Source organism: Colossoma macropomum, unplaced genomic scaffold, assembly GCF_904425465.1.
Source record: "Colossoma macropomum unplaced genomic scaffold, Colossoma_macropomum, whole genome shotgun sequence".
NCBI lineage: Eukaryota > Metazoa > Chordata > Actinopteri > Characiformes > Serrasalmidae > Colossoma > Colossoma macropomum.
Genome location: NW_023494804.1, coordinates 199,311 through 216,341, shown reverse-complemented (window position 1 = coordinate 216,341; position 17,031 = coordinate 199,311). Strand labels below are relative to the sequence as shown.

General features: G+C 40.9%; 1 protein-coding gene and 3 pseudogenes across 23 annotated transcripts in view; all 4 read right to left on the bottom strand.

The window, feature by feature from the left end:
• Positions 1 to 17,031, bottom strand: part of LOC118824489 (protocadherin gamma-C5-like) — a 216,995-nt gene that overhangs the window by 95,163 nt on the left and 104,801 nt on the right. Inside the window, exon 1 of one of the 23 annotated variants that reach the window (XM_036594692.1) lies at positions 785 to 4,197. The exons of the other annotated variants lie outside the window; for them this stretch is intronic. Within the exon in view, the coding sequence (XP_036450585.1) occupies positions 785 to 3,205 (2,421 nt within the window). The 5' untranslated portion in view covers positions 3,206 to 4,197. Of the gene's footprint in view, positions 1 to 784; positions 4,198 to 17,031 lie in introns of those variants that run through there. 23 annotated transcript variants of the gene reach the window in all.
• LOC118824498 lies at positions 4,504 to 7,138 on the bottom strand (annotated as a pseudogene).
• On the bottom strand, positions 8,230 to 10,726 carry LOC118824503 (annotated as a pseudogene).
• On the bottom strand, positions 13,120 to 15,730 carry LOC118824504 (annotated as a pseudogene).

Genomic DNA, 17,031 nt, shown 5'->3' with positions numbered 1-17,031 from the left:
TATTACGGTACGATTAGAAGAATAAAACGTATCATATCAAACATTCTGGTTCTGCTATAATATATTTATATTATTTTACGCGAAATTGTCTCAATAAATCTCGGGTCCACGACGAAAGCATTCTGCACACCAAGTGAAATACAAGACAAAACTGTTCCATGCATTTTCTACCATTTTATACTAAGGCAAAATCGCAGGACTTTACAAATGTTTTTGCCAAACAAAATATACTAACGTCACAGAAAGACAACAGAGTTGGTATCCAATGGGTTGGTAGTCCAATGGAGGTTGAACTCATAGATTTTTTTTTTAAACTGCCCGGAGCTGTCCAGAAGGAGTAGTGCTGAAAGGTGCTGAACTGCCTGAACACAAAAGATTGATGGCTTTACTTGATTTAGAATGTCAATCAATTGCACATACGCAAAATATTTGACCGAAAGTCAACGACTGTGTTTCTGAAACAATTACATGAGTGACCACTAGACACAAGGGAATTGTCAATATAAAGGAGAAAAATGACGTGAGTGAACTTCAAAATTGATGTTAAATGACAAAGAGGATGATGTCACTACATAACAACGCAACAGCGACTCATACAGTTTTACGTCCCATAACAATACTGTATCAAATCACTTTATACGTAAATAATGAAGTATAGCCAGCTTTAACACAAAGGACACTTCAAACGGAGAATTTTTGAATAGCAACAGGGCAAAATATTACAATGTAATGTTCATAAATATAAGCTAATGGAATTGGTAAGCCATCAAATTTTAAATCTTACCAACTCCGGAGAATCGGGGTCATCAAGAAGATTCTTTTCCTTCATCGCGCGCTTCATAGTCTCGGAAAAACTCGAATCCACCACTAAAACACTCTGTCCACCAAGCGTAGAATATTTACAGTCACTTTTCCTCGAATTTGTCGTCATACAGACGTCATAATTATACATGTGCGGCAGAGTTCCCGTAACTCCTGTGTCTGCGTAACCGGGTGGATAGTACGGAATAACTGGGAGATTGGACTGATAGAAAATACGAGACTGTCTCCATCTGTAGATCTTCACTGATATTATAACTACTACAGTAGTAATGAAAAGGAAAGAAACAGCAGCCAGAGCTAAAACTAAGTAAAAAGTCAGGTTATCGTTGTATTCTTTGCTGTGCGTAAAGTCCGAGAACTCCGAGACCATTTCAGGGAAACTGTCCGCTACAGCTACATTGATGTTGACTACAGCTGAGCGAGACGGCTGTCCGTTATCCTCCACAACAACAGTGAGCTTCTGTTTCACTGCATCTTTATCAGTGACCTGGCGCACAGTCCGTATCTCTCCATTCTGTGGGCCCACTTCAAACAGCGCCCTGTCTGTGGCTTTCTGGAGTTTGTAGGAGAGCCAGGCATTCTGTCCAGAGTCCACATCAACAGCCACCACTTTAGTCACCAGATAGCCAACATCTGCTGAACGAGGCACAATCTCAGCCACCACAGAGCCACCAGTCTGTACTGGGTACAGAACCTGAGGAGCGTTGTCGTTCTGATCTTGGATTTTGATCCTCACTGTCACGTTACTACTGAGTGGAGGGGAGCCTCCATCCTGCGCTTTGACGCGGAAATGGAAGTCCTTTAACTGCTCGTAGTCGAAAGAGCGCACGGCATTAATGATTCCACTATCAGCACTGACTGACACATATGATGATACAGGAACCCCATTAACAGTGCTGTCATCTAAAATGTAAGAAACGCGCGCATTCTGGTTCGAGTCTGCGTCACTGGCCTTCACTGTGAAGATAGAGAGACCTGGTGTGTTGTTCTCGAGCACAAAGGCCTCGTAGCTCCTTCTCTCAAAGACAGGAGCATTATCATTCACATCTGAAAGGAGTAAACGGAGAGAAGCGCTGCTGGAGAGTGAGGGAACTCCCTCATCAGAGCACAGCACAGTGATGTTGTACTCAGACTCTCTCTCCCTGTCCAGTTCCTGCTCTGTGCGCAGACTGAAGAAGTTGTTGGATGGTGAATTAACAGAAAATGGAACGTTATCATTAATAGTGCAGTGAACTTGGCCATTTACATCTGAATCCGGGTCATTTACTTTTATCATAGCAACAACAGTTCTAGGTTCGGCCTGTTCAGAAATAGAATTCGACAGAGAAATTACGTCAATAGCTGGTTTGTTGTCATTGACATCCAACACATCAATAATTACCTCACATGAGTCAGAGAGTCCTCCTTGATCTCTAGCTTGAATATGAAGCTGGTAATGATTTGTTTTTTCATAGTCAATTTGACCATTTAATATAATATCTCCACTGTATTGATCTACTATAAAGATGTCGGTCACAGAACTGTCCATTGCATCGGAAATATAATATGTCACATGACTATTAGAGCCTTCATCCGCATCGGTTGCTCTTACGGTGGTTAGTTTGGTGCTCTTTGGAGCATTTTCTGTTATTGTAGCTTTATACATCTTTTGACTAAAGACAGGAGCGTTATCATTAGCATCCAATACTGTTATATCTATGTTCACTGTACCCGATAGCCGTGGTTCTCCTCCATCAAACGCGGTCAACAGTAAATTAACCCGTGCTTCCTTTTCACGATCAAGGGGTTTTTGTAATATCATCTCCACAATCTTCCCCACATCAGATTGTGTATCCAACGCAAAATTATCCGTTGGATTGAGCGAGTAGCTTCGAAGGCCGTTGATTCCTACGTCTGGATCCACCGCGCTCCCCAGCACGAATCTGGCCCCCACCGCTGCTGATTCGCTTATCTCAAACCTAATTTCGTTTTTCTGGAAACTAGGAACATTATCGTTTATGTCTTTAATTTCGACGGTAACAGAATATAATTCCATCGGGTTTTCCAGAATCATTTGGAGATGCAGAGCGCACGGGGTCATTTTTGCGCAAAGAGATTCGCGATCTATTTTCTCTTTGATGAGCAATAATCCCTTTTCTCTGTTCAGTTCAATGTATTCCGTGCTATCGCCAGTATAGATGCGCGCTTTCCCGGACTTCAGTCTTTTTAAATCCAGTCCCAAATCCTGAGCGATATTTCCAATCATGGAGCCTTTCGGCATTTCCTCCGGAATGGAGTAAGTGATCTGTCCGGACACGATGCGAGAACAAAAGACCACAAGAAACAGCGCCGTGAGCCACCGAGTAAAAACGGACATTTTCTTGCCTGAAGTGAACATCCTCATACGCAATATATTAATCCGTAATCTATGGCTTCAAAATCCACCGTTTCAAGGAAAAAAAAATAGTAAAAAAAAAATTGAAAATACGTTTTAACAAGAGAAAAGCGGTTTTACAACGGATCTGTGTAAATAGCATCAGCGAGAAAAGCCTGCCTTCCTTTTGTTTCTCATACGGTGTGATGGTGTGGGAGGGCGTGAGGATTTTAGCCGCCGCCCAAGTGCTGTTAAACAGCGACCTTCTGAGTCAAAAAGAGGAACTACATGTACATGAACAGAATGTGAATAATTCATATGAGTACGACGAGATATAGCTGTACATTGCTAAAGTTAAATATTATGCAAACAAAGAAACAACGAAATAAAGAAACTAATAAATAATCTGTTTAAAATAGTTGAGTGTTAGCAGGTTGAATTCAACTGCTTTTCAAAATAAGAGACATTTCTTTCAATATACATGCCAGTTTAACCTCATGAGAGGTAAAAGTGCAACCATGTATGAACGTTACTTTATAATAAAACACAAAATGCCACAGCGAGTTAAGAAAGCAGTTAAGTTCGCGTTCATTAAATGTCTAAATCGTTGACATTTCAAAGCGTTTGGCGCTGCCCAGTAAAAGTGGTGCTGAAACTTTGAGAAACGGAATGTAAAGAAAAAGATCTGCGGCTTTATATGATTTTAATGTGTCATTCAGTATCTTGCGGATTAAACACGTCACGTCTACAACCATCTTTCAAAGAAAAGCAATATGAAACCCACTATTCGATTTAAGAGCCTTAATATGACATATGGGAAATGGAACATTTTAGCAAACCTTTTTTTTTTTTTTTTATGTGACGTTTTCTGCCATTTTTCATTTATTTCACTATTCACTACATTTATTTCACTATTTAACAATCCTGAAATCCTATATCGATTTGAGGTAGATAAAAGCGACAATAGTATTTTTCAATCAGACATGATGTATTAGTTAACCCCTGAAATGACCAGAGCCCAACATTTTAGCACACACTTCTACAACATAAGAACAGCTCAGCCAGTATGCACAGAAGTCACCGAAGTTACTCAGTGATAAGACTTTGTATATAATAAGCTTAATATTTTAAGGGGTGAAAAGACACGAACATGAGAATATTTAAACACATTACAGCACAATGGCTTTGATGATGAGATATTTACAAACCGAAGTATGAGCAATTTACGTGCACATTTATGATTGACATTTTTAACGTTATGATGTGTTATAACAAAGTCTTACCAACTCTGGAGAATCGGCATCTTCTAGAAGGCTATTTTCCTTCAATCCGCGCTGCAAAGTCTCTGCAAAACTCGGGTCCACCACTAAAACACTCTGTCCACCAAGTGTAGAATATTTACAGTCACTTTTCCTCGAGTTTGTCGTCATACAAACGTCATAATTGTACATGTGCGGCAGAGTTCCAGTAACTCCTGTGTCTGCGTAACCGGGTGGGTAGTACGGAATAACTGGGAGGTTGGACTGATAGAAAATACGAGACTGTCTCCATCTGTAGATCTTCACTGATATTATAACTACTACAGTAGTAATGAAAAGGAAAGAAACAGCAGCCAGAGCTAAAACTAAGTAAAAAGTCAGGTTATCGTTGTATTCTTTGCTGTGCGTAAAGTCCGAGAACTCCGAGACCACTTCAGGGAAACTGTCCGCTACAGCTACATTGATGTTCACTACAGCTGAGCGAGACGGCTGTCCGTTATCCTCCACAACAACAGTGAGCTTCTGTTTCACTGCATCTTTATCAGTCACCTGGCGCACAGTCCGTATCTCTCCATTCTGTGGGCCCACTTCAAACAGCGCCCTGTCTGTGGCTTTCTGGAGTTTGTAGGAGAGCCAGGCATTCTGTCCAGAGTCCACATCAACAGCCACCACTTTAGTCACCAGATAGCCAACATCTGCTGAACGAGGCACAATCTCAGCCACCACAGAGCCACCAGTCTGTACTGGGTACAGAACCTGAGGAGCGTTGTCGTTCTGGTCTTGGATTTTGATCCTCACTGTCACGTTACTACTGAGTGGAGGGGAGCCTCCATCCTGCGCTTTGACGCGGAAATGGAAGTCCTTTAACTGCTCGTAGTCGAAAGAGCGCACGGCATTAATGACTCCACTATCAGCACTGACTGACACATATGATGATACAGGAACCCCATTAACAGTGCTGTCGTCTAAAATGTAAGAAACGCGCGCATTCTGGTTCGAGTCTGCGTCACTGGCCTTCACTGTGAAGATAGAGAGACCTGGTGTGTTGTTCTCCAGCACAAAGGCCTCGTAGCTCCTTCTCTCAAAGACAGGAGCATTATCATTCACATCTGAAAGGAGTAAACGGAGAGAAGCGCTGCTGGAGAGTGAGGGAACTCCCTCATCAGAGCACAGCACAGTGATGTTGTACTCAGACTCTCTCTCCCTGTCTAGTTCCTGCTCTGTGCGCAGACTGAAGAAGTTGTTGGATGGTGTTTTCACAGAAAATGGAATGTTATCACTGATAGTGCAGTGAACTTGGCCATTTGCACCTGAATCTGGATCATTTACTTTTATCATAGCCACAACAGTATTAGGCTTGGACTCTTCGGATATAGAACTGGACAAAGAAATTATATCAATGGTTGGTTTATTGTCATTAATATCCAACACATCAATAATTACCTTACACGAGTCAGAAAGTCCTCCTTGGTCTCTAGCTTGGATATCAAGCTGGTAATGGTTTGATTTTTCATAGTCCATTAGACCGTGTAATGTAACCTCTCCACTGTTTTCGTCTACAGAAAACATGTCGGCCACGTTACTGTCGACTGCGTCAGAGATGTAATATGTTACATGACTATTGGACCCTTCATCCGCGTCAGATGCGCTTACCGTTATCAGTTTGGTGCTCTTTGGAGAATTTTCTGTAATTGTGGCTTTATATTCTCTTTGCGTAAAAACAGGCGCATTATCATTAACATCCAGCACTGTTATATGTATATTCATTGTGCCAGATAGCCGTGGTTCTCCTCCATCAAACGCTGTCAACAGTAAACTAAGTCTTCCTTCCTTTTCTCGATCAAGTGATTTTTGCAACACCATCTCTACATTATTTTCGCCTCCTGGTTCCTTTTCTAAAACAAAATTATCCGTTGGATTGAGCGAGTAGCTTCGAAGACCATTAATTCCTACGTCTGGATCCACCGCTCTGCCCAGCACGAACCTGGCCCCCACCGCTGCTGACTCGCTTATCTCAAACCTAATTTCATTTCTCTGGAAACTAGGAGCATTATCGTTTATGTCTTTAATTTCGACGGTAACAGAATATAATTCCATCGGGTTTTCCAGAATCATTTGGAGATGCAGAGCGCACGGGGTCATTTTTGCGCAAAGAGACTCGCGATCTATTTTCTCTTTGATGAGCAATAATCCCTTTTCTCTGTTCAGTTCAATGTATTCCGTGCTATCGCCAGTATAGATGCGCGCTTTCCCGGACTTCAGTCTTTTTAAATCCAGTCCCAAATCCTGAACGATATTTCCAATCATGGAGCCTTTCGGCATTTCCTCCGGAATGGAGTAAGTGATCTGTCCGGACACGATGCGAGAACAAAAGACCACAAGAAGCAGCGCCGTGAGCCACTGAGTAAAAACGGACGTTTTCTTGCCTGAAGTGAACATCCTCATACGCAATATATCCATCCTCACGCTATGCACTAGATCCATAAAGTCAAATAGAAATATGCATTTTCTAAACAAACGGAGCGATTTTACAACGACACCGTGTAGGCACTGTTTGAAAGAAATGCCTGCCTTCCTTTTCTTTCTGACACAGTGTGATGGTGTGGGAGGGCGTGAAGGTTTGAGCCACAGCCCAAACGCTGTTAAACAGCGACCTTCTGAGTCAAAAAATTGGAACTACACATGCATGAACAGGGAGTGAATTATCAATGTGAAAAAAAAAAAAAAAAAAACAATAAACTGATAGTAAAAGCTGCCCTTAAACAAAAGCGCATTGGACCGCAGCAACTAACGGAGAACTGAATGAAAAAAGAGTGTGTATGTTTAACTTTGTTGTAAGAATATATTCTACTTCTACTGCTGCTGGTCTTCTGCCAATCATAATGTGAAACTGAATAAGAAAGCAGTGGCACTGCAGTTCTTAATGGCGAAACAGTATGAATATCAACAAACAACCTACTGAAAATGAGCTAGCTCGCTTCTAAATCCACAAATACAACGTTTTCCTGTGGGAATACGAGTACATTAATGTGACTTTCTGTTTCAGGCCAAAAGGGATTTTTTTTTTTTCTATGCATGGAACTAGTAGTCACATCAAAGAAACTGTAGACGTGTAAGACAGAAAGTGATTCACTGAGTACACCATCTACAACAGAACCCTTAAACTTTTTTTTAAAGAGAACATCAGTATCCCATAATGTAGTTTAAAGTTTTTACATTATTATCACTTACAATATTCGGTCAGTTTAGTTAGGGAAAGTTTGTAATTAAGTTACAATTAATAAGGTTGTTATTTTGCAGAAATGCTTTACATTTCTTTGAAAGGATTTAGTATGTATTTGCTAATTCAGGTATCACTACTTGCAAGCTCTTCTCCAGTTTCCTATGTTGCAATAAAAACACACACAAAATAGAATAAAAGAATTGCTAACTGTCCATGCATCTTAATCTTTCTACCAAAAGAGTCAAACCAAACAAAAGACAATCAAAGTACTACGTGGCCGGCAGATGCCCAGAAAACAATGCGCCAAACGTAGTTATCGTGACAAAGTTAATGAACATAAATGGCGCTATCCAGAACTAGTGGTGCTGAAAAAGTGAATTACTGACGCAAGTTGAATCGGAAACACCGTGAATAAATGATTTTAAATGTGAACTGATGGAAGTATTAATGTGAGGTTAATGCACACTGATATGTTTCAGATAATGATATTATAACTGATCAGTCCACAGAATTTGAGCATTGCCTTACCAATTCTGGAGAATCCGGGTCCTCCAAAAGACTTTTTTCCCTCATTGCGCGCTGCAGAGTCTCTGTAAAACTCGGGTCCACCACTAAAACACTCTGTCCACCAAGTGTAGAATATTTACAGTCACTTTTCCTCGAGTTTGTCGTCATGCAAACGTCATAATTGTACATGTGCGGCAGAGTTCCAGTAACTCCTGTGTCTGCGTAACCGGGTGGATAGTACGGAATAACTGGGAGACTGGACTGATAGAAAATACGAGACTGTCTCCATCTGTAGATCTTCACTGATATTATAACTACTACAGTAGTAATGAAAAGGAAAGAAACAGCAGCCAGAGCTAAAACTAAGTAAAAAGTCAGGTTATCGTTGTATTCTTTGCTGTGCGTAAAGTCCGAGAACTCCGAGACCACTTCAGGGAAACTGTCCGCTACAGCTACATTGATGTTCACTACAGCTGAGCGAGACGGCTGTCCATTATCCTCCACAACAACAGTGAGCTTCTGTTTCACTGCATCTTTATCAGTGACCTGGCGCACAGTCCGTATCTCTCCATTCTGTGGGCCCACTTCAAACAGCGCCCTGTCTGTGGCTTTCTGGAGTTTGTAGGAGAGCCAGGCATTCTGTCCAGAGTCCACATCAACAGCCACCACTTTAGTCACCAGATAGCCAACATCTGCTGAACGAGGCACAATCTCAGCCACCACAGAGCCACCAGTCTGTACTGGGTACAGAACCTGAGGAGCGTTGTCGTTCTGGTCTTGGATTTTGATCCTCACTGTCACGTTACTACTGAGTGGAGGGGAGCCTCCATCCTGCGCTTTTACGCGGAAATGGAAGTCCTTTAACTGCTCGTAGTCGAAAGAGCGCACGGCATTAATGACTCCACTATCAGCACTGACTGACACATATGATGATACAGGAACCCCATTAACAGTGCTGTCGTCTAAAATGTAAGAAACGCGCGCATTCTGGTTCGAGTCTGCGTCACTGGCCTTCACTGTGAAGATAGAGAGACCTGGTGTGTTGTTCTCCAGCACAAAGGCCTCGTAGCTCCTTCTCTCAAAGACAGGAGCATTATCATTCACATCTGAAAGGAGTAAACGGAGAGAAGCGCTGCTGGAGAGTGAGGGAACTCCCTCATCAGAGCACAGCACAGTGATGTTGTACTCAGACTCTCTCTCCCTGTCCAGTTCCTGCTCTGTGCGCAGACTGAAGAAGTTGTTAGATGGTGATGTGATAGCAAACGGAATATTGTCAGTAATAGTACACTGAACTCGACCATTGTCACCAGAATCTGGGTCATTCACATTCAGCATCGCAATGACCGTGCCAGGCTTAGATTCCTCAGACAGAATATTAGAACTAGACAAAATACTGATCGCTGGTTTGTTATCATTCACGTCAATTACCTCAATCATAAGTTTGCACGAGTCTGAGAGTCCACCTTGATCGCGAGCCTGGATATTTAGTTGATAATGATTTGCTTTTTCATAGTCTATTGGTCCATTTAAGGATACTTTTCCACTCTGTGCATCAACCATAAAAACATTGTTTAAGTCAATTGTGTTTGATAGATAATATGATATCAAACCATTCGATCCTTCATCTTTGTCAATGGCTCTGACGGTTGTTAATTCAAAGCCAATTGGCGCATTTTCAGTTAGTGTAGCCTTATATATTTTCTGATCGAAGACAGGAGCGTTGTCATTAACATCTAATACAGTTACGTGTATTTGTACAGTTCCAGACATACGTGGTTCACCTTCATCTGTAGCAGTCAACGTCAAAGACAGCTGCTTCTGCTGTTCACGATCTAATGGCTTTTGTAGCACCATTTCCATATTTTTATCACCATCCGTTTGACTCTGGAGCTGCAAAACAAAATTATCCGTCGGTTCGAGTGAATATCTCAGCCTACCATTAACACCAACGTCCAGATCCACGGCATTCTCCAGCATAAATCTAGCGCCCGTTACAGCTGACTCGCTTATTTCGAATGTAACGTCGTTTCTTTGAAAATGTGGAGCGTTATCGTTTATATCCGTGATTTCCACAGTTATTTTATATAACTCCATTGGATTCTCCAGAATCATCTGAGGATGTAAAGCGCAAGGAGTCGTTTTTGCACAAAGGACCTCGCGGTCTATTTTCTCCTTGACAACAAGCAGCCCCTTCTCCTTATTCAGCTCGATGTATTCCGTGTCGTCTCCAGTGTAGATGCGCGCTTTCCTTGATCTCAGTGTTCTTAAATCCAAACCCAAATCTTGAGCAATATTTCCAATTATCGACCCTTTAGCCGTTTCTTCTGGAATCGAGTAACTGACCTGTCCGCGTACCGAGGAAGCAGAGACGATTACGCCAAGGAACACAATGTGCCACATCGCTGCAGCGCACATTTCTCCCACAGAAATAATCCGCAAAAATCACAATATCACCAAACAGAGTCTTCTGCGTCAGTTAAATGTAAGTGTAAGGCGTATTTGGCGACTCTTTGGACGCCACAAAGCAACCACTCCGCGATCCTTCTGTGAGATGAAAGCCTTTCTTTTCGCAGCGAAATTATGGGATGTAAAGGGAGGGTCTGACATACAAGAACAAAGACAAAATCCAATCGTTGATAAACAGCGGCCCTCTGAGTCCAGACTAAGAATTGCACCACACACACACACACACACACACACACACACACTACTACTACTACTTATAATAATAATAATATAATAATAATAATAATAATAATAACGCACATACGTGTATGTATAAATTGATTTACATGTTAAAATTTAACAAAAAATGCATAAAACGAAAACAAAAGCCAATAAACATCAGAGTGACTTTCAAAGTTAAAAGTTGAAAATGCTTGTTTTTATTGTTTAATTAATTTCTTTGCTTGTTTATTGTTTTACTTGTTTGTTCTAAGGAGCTGCGCTGACCATGTCAAATAGGCTGTACTTAACAACTTTTTTATTTATTTTTTATTTATTTATTTATTACAGGTACGAGCATAATGTGTAAACTAGCACTACTTCCACATATTGCTAACTGTGTTCTTGTCAAGTGCTTCATTTGTTACAAAAATAGTGGTAAGTAATGTTAATTATGTTAATTATATATATATATATATATATATATATATATATATATATATATATATATATATATATATATATAAAACAATATGAACCATAAGAATGAACTATTAAGTAACAATTGTAAAATCAAACCATGTTTAAAAGTTTTGTAGTTGTTTTAAGGGTAGTGGGGAGGAGTCCTCATTAACGCAGCTAAGACACTGAATCAGTGCTAAAACTCTTTTAAAAATAATTCATTAAAAAATAATCACACACAATGAGTTAATATTTCAGGTACATGAAAAAGTTCATTGTGCTTGTTTAAAATATGAAACAAAACAAAATATCACCTTGAGCCACATCACAGTAAGCACATATGTTTCTACAGCCTGCTAAGCTAGCATTCAACACCTGCACTCATTCTCAGTCAGAAGACAAATGAAATCTTCTCAGTACCTTTGTCTTGTGCTAATATTCCGGTTAAGAACGAAACATAATGTTATTGTGGATCAACTTCAGGGAATTGCTACTAAGCAAGATGCTACAGACAAAGAAAAAAAATAACCTTAATTTTACCAAGGTAACAACATATGTCATGAATAGCTTGGACTAATGGCTCAGTGTGTGTGTGTGTGTGTGTGTGTGTGTGTGTGTGTGTGTGTGTGTGTGTGTGTGTGTTTGTACTGGCTCTTAAGCCGGCAGTGAAAAACTTTTGCAGAAGAAGACATGCTAACTTAGGGTTGGTTAGCTATTACTGAGCAAAACTAAGCTACAGCTAACGTCTTATGTGAGGTTATCTGGCTATTAGCCTGCACTGCTCTGTTTCAAACAACGAATATGAAAACAACAGCTAAGATTGTGAATGTTAACCTCAATTACATTATGAAAGCTAAGCAATAGTATCTTTCCTGACTGGCTAACTAAGAGTTGACAAAGGATCTGCTCCCATTAGCAAACATTGCTAGAACATAACAGTTGAGTGACATTAGACAAGGGCTTTCGCTTGAATGGTAAGTAGACCAAAAGCCTCCGATACCTTGTTCAACAAACACATTCAAAACTCTTTTTCATATAGCGAGCAAACATGTCTAAAATAGCACGGTGGATGTAGGTTTGTCTGAATGTATACTGTACAATGAAACACGCCAGCAGTTCGAGACCCCATCGGATATGCAGAGCTATTTTTCAGAAAATTACATACGACACATTCAAAAAGCAACCCCAGCATAATTTACGCCTAGATAATAAATGTATCAGTTATTCTGTTTCTCGTGTTCAAAATTGTCAATTCAATTGCTAACACCATTGAACATAGATAGTTAAAAGCAGTTGAAAACGAATTATTGATACTCATATTATTCGGTCAGTAGGTGCGCAAGGATGTGAATAAGTTAAAATAACAAGGTTGTTATTTTGGAAGAATGTTTAGCATTTTACTGATTATTTTTTTTAATTACTAATACTAGGATCACCACCTGTGACGTCTTCTCCATGTATTTATGCTGAATAATAATAATAATAATAATAATAAGAAGAAGAAGAAGAAGAAGAAGAAGAAGAAGAAGAAGTAGAAGAAGAAGAACTTACACCTGATAATGCATCACAATGGCGCTATCGAGCACAAATTGTGCTGAAAATGACTAAAAAGTGAATTAATGACTAAATTCAACGGCAAATATTGTGAATAACTGAAATGACTTTAAATCTGAATCAATGAGAGCACTAATGTGAAGTTTATGCACACTGATATGTTTCAGATAATTACATCATAATTAAACAATCCACAATGTTTAAGCACTCCCTTACCAAATCAGGAGAATCCGGGTCTTCCAAAAGACTTTTTTCCTTCATTGCGCGCTGCAGAGTCTCTGAGAAACTTTGGTCCACCACTAAAACACTCTGTCCACCAAGTGTAGAATATTTACAGTCACTTTTCCTCGAGTTTGTCGTCATACAAACGTCATAATTATACATGTGCGGCAGAGTTCCAGTAACTCCTGTGTCTGCGTAACCGGGTGGATAGTACGGAATCACTGGGAGGTTGGACTGATAGAAAATACGAGACTGTCTCCATCTGTAGATCTTCACTGATATTATAACTACTACAGTAGTAATGAAAAGGAAAGAAACAGCAGCCAGAGCTAAAACTAAGTAAAAAGTCAGGTTATCGTTGTATTCTTTGCTGTGCGTAAAGTCCGAGAACTCCGAGACCATTTCAGGGAAACTGTCCGCTACAGCTACATTGATGTTCACTACAGCTGAGCGAGACGGCTGTCCGTTATCCTCCACAACAACAGTGAGCTTCTGTTTCACTGCATCTTTATCAGTGACCTGGCGCACAGTCCGTATCTCTCCATTCTGTGGGCCCACTTCAAACAGCGCCCTGTCTGTGGCTTTCTGGAGTTTGTAGGAGAGCCAGGCATTCTGTCCAGAGTCCACATCAACAGCCACCACTTTAGTCACCAGATAGCCAACATCTGCTGAACGAGGCACAATCTCAGCCACCACAGAGCCACCAGTCTGTACTGGGTACAGAACCTGAGGAGCGTTGTCGTTCTGATCTTGGATTTTGATCCTCACTGTCACGTTGCTACTGAGTGGAGGGGAGCCTCCATCCTGCGCTTTTACGCGGAAATGGAAGTCCTTTAACTGCTCGTAGTCGAAAGAGCGCACGGCATTAATGACTCCACTATCAGCACTGACTGACACATATGATGATACAGGAACCCCATTAACAGTGCTGTCGTCTAAAATGTAAGAAACGCGCGCATTCTGGTTCGAGTCTGCGTCACTGGCCTTCACTGTGAAGATAGAGAGACCTGGTGTGTTGTTCTCGAGCACAAAGGCCTCGTAGCTCCTTCTCTCAAACACAGGAGCATTATCATTCACATCTGAAAGGAGTAAACGGAGAGAAGCGCTGCTGGAGAGTGAAGGAACTCCCTCATCAGAGCACAGCACAGTGATGTTGTACTCAGACTCTCTCTCCCTGTCCAGTTCCTGCTCTGTGCGCAGACTGAAGAAGTTGTTGGATGGTGATATGATAGTGAAGGGGATATTCTCACTAATACTACAATGAACTTTTCCGTTCATGCCTGAATCCGGATCATTTACTTTTATCATAGCAACAACTGTGCCTGATGGAGACTCCTCGGATATTGTACTGGACATAGAAAGAATACTGATGGATGGCTTATTGTCATTAATGTCTAATACATCAATAATTACCTTGCACGAGTCAGAGAGTCCTCCTTCGTCTCTGGCTTGAACATCAAGCTGGTAACGACTTGCTTTTTCATAATCAATCGGGCCGTTTAGTAATAGATCGCCAGTTTGGTGGTATAAGAGAAACATTTCGGCCACATGACTGTCCACTGTATCAGAAATGTAATACGTCACGTGACTATTAGAGCCATCGTCTGCATCCGAGGCGCTTACAGTTGTTAATTTGGATCCCTTTATTGAGTTCTCTGTTATGGTTGTTTTATACACTCTTTGCGCAAAAACAGGAGCGTTATCGTTAACATCCAACACTTTAATGTATATCTGCACAGTACCTGATAACAGTGGATCGCCTCCATCAAAAGCTGTTAGCTTTAAATTCAGCAAACCTTCCTTTTCTCGATCAAGTGGTTTTTGTAAAACCATTTCTACGTTCTTACCACCATCAGCTTGATTATGAAGTTCTAATTCAAAATTGTCCGTTGGTTTGAGCGAATAGCTTTGAAGGCCATTGTTTCCAACGTCAGCATCCACTGCCCTCCCCAGCATAAATCTAGATCCCGTTACCGCTGACTCACTTATCTCAAATCTGAACTCCTTTTTCTGAAAACTAGGCGCATTATCGTTCACATCCGTGACTTCGACTGTTATTGTGTACATTTCCATCGGGTTCTCGAGAATCATTTGTAGATGTAAAGCACAAGGAGTCGTTTTCGCACAAAGAGCTTCACGATCTATTTTCTCTTTAACGAAAAGCAGACCCCTCCCTCTGTCCAGCTCAATGTACTCCGTGCTGTCCTCCGTAAAGATGCGCGCTTTCCCAGATTTCAGTCTTTTTAAATCCAAACCCAAATCCTGAGCGATATTTCCAACCGTCGAGCCTTTCGCCATTTCCTCCGGAATGGAGTAGCTGACCTGGCCGAGCACCGCGCGACAAGAAAGAGCCATCAAAAACAACAGCGCGAGCGGAATCGTCGCAACAGACATTTTATCGCCTAAGCTGAAAAAATCCACTAAAAAAGCGAGAAACAGGCCAGCAGCCTCCTGTAGATTTAGCTTCGTTCTTTAAAAGAGCAAAATAAAATTCTTCGTTTCTCATCCATGAACAAAAGAACGAGCATTCATTCTGCGGTGCGATCGTGTATGAACAGAGAGCTCTTTTCTCTTTCTCTCTCTCTCTTTCTCTGATATTATGGGATGGAAAGGGAGGAGGGTATAAGGGAAATACGCTCAGCTCAAGTTTTCATTGATAAACAGCGACCCTCAGAGTCAAAACTAAGAAATACAGCGAGTCCAATAGCACTACTAGACTGAAATAAACTTTTATCTGTGTACTCACGTATTGCAACAACCCAAAAAGCATATATATATATATATATATATATATATATATATATATATATATATATATATTAATTTGGGATCTTACACGAAATGCAGAACTTCTCTTATAGTGTAATCCCGTAATTGTACACACATTTGTGCAGCTATTTACTGCCATTATGCCGTTTATATTTAACTTATTTAATAATGTACGTTTGGAAAACTTATGCGTGATATTACAGACGCAGTATATAAGATTTGATGCCATGTATCAGTGAGGTTGCATATTGCAATCGACTGAATACCCCCCAGCCCCCTTTCCTAGCCTGTAGTAGAAGCTAAGGTGAACGTCATGTTTCCAATTCTTTGACGACGAGGATTCAACCTCCCTCGCTTTTCTTGGGCTAAACAATAAATGTGAGCCTTCATTTGTCAAACTTCTCACAGCACAAAATAGTTTGCCAGGACCAGCAGCAGCCACTGATTCTTCTTCATTCTACAACTTTCAACTGGTGCTGCAGCGCCACCGAATACAAGCTGCCACTTCAACGTAAAAACATGAAAAGTGCTCTCTGGAACCAGTGGTCGGTTTGGTCCATCCTGGGCCACTCTCTAGAAACACGGCAGCAGCCACTGTGGCAGAAGGACACGCTGGCGCTTGTAGATATGAAAAGCTCATTCTAAAAACACAATGACTTGTGGTCAAAGGTGATTATACACTAACGATAACATGGTTTTACATACTGTACTCATTCCTGCAAAGAACCCCCCCCCTCCCACACACACACACACACACACACCCGCGCAAGTCTTAAACACTGCACCCTTAATGTGAATGTTACTTGAATCTGGTTGGCGCTGTCCACCATGAAGTGCTGAACATCTCTACCTATCCAGTTAAAAGGGGGCTTTAAATTCTCCGTAACACTTTGTTTGCACGCTGATACATAACAACGTCATAACCTTGACAGAAACATGGCAGAGAAGATGTCATATGATGTCATAAGAGATTATGCTCCACAATATACCAACCTTATGTTATCATGATCATGAATTGTGTAACAGATGTCATGTTGGGTAATTGAGGTAATAGAGCAAAATTACAATGTGAAGTAAGATGCCATGCCATTAAATATTATCGCATCTGTTTTGAGAATTGCATGTAATAGTAATATGAAACTGTTATATTAGCGTATTCGAATAAATTCTGTATGTTTTCTGGCAAAGCAATATGA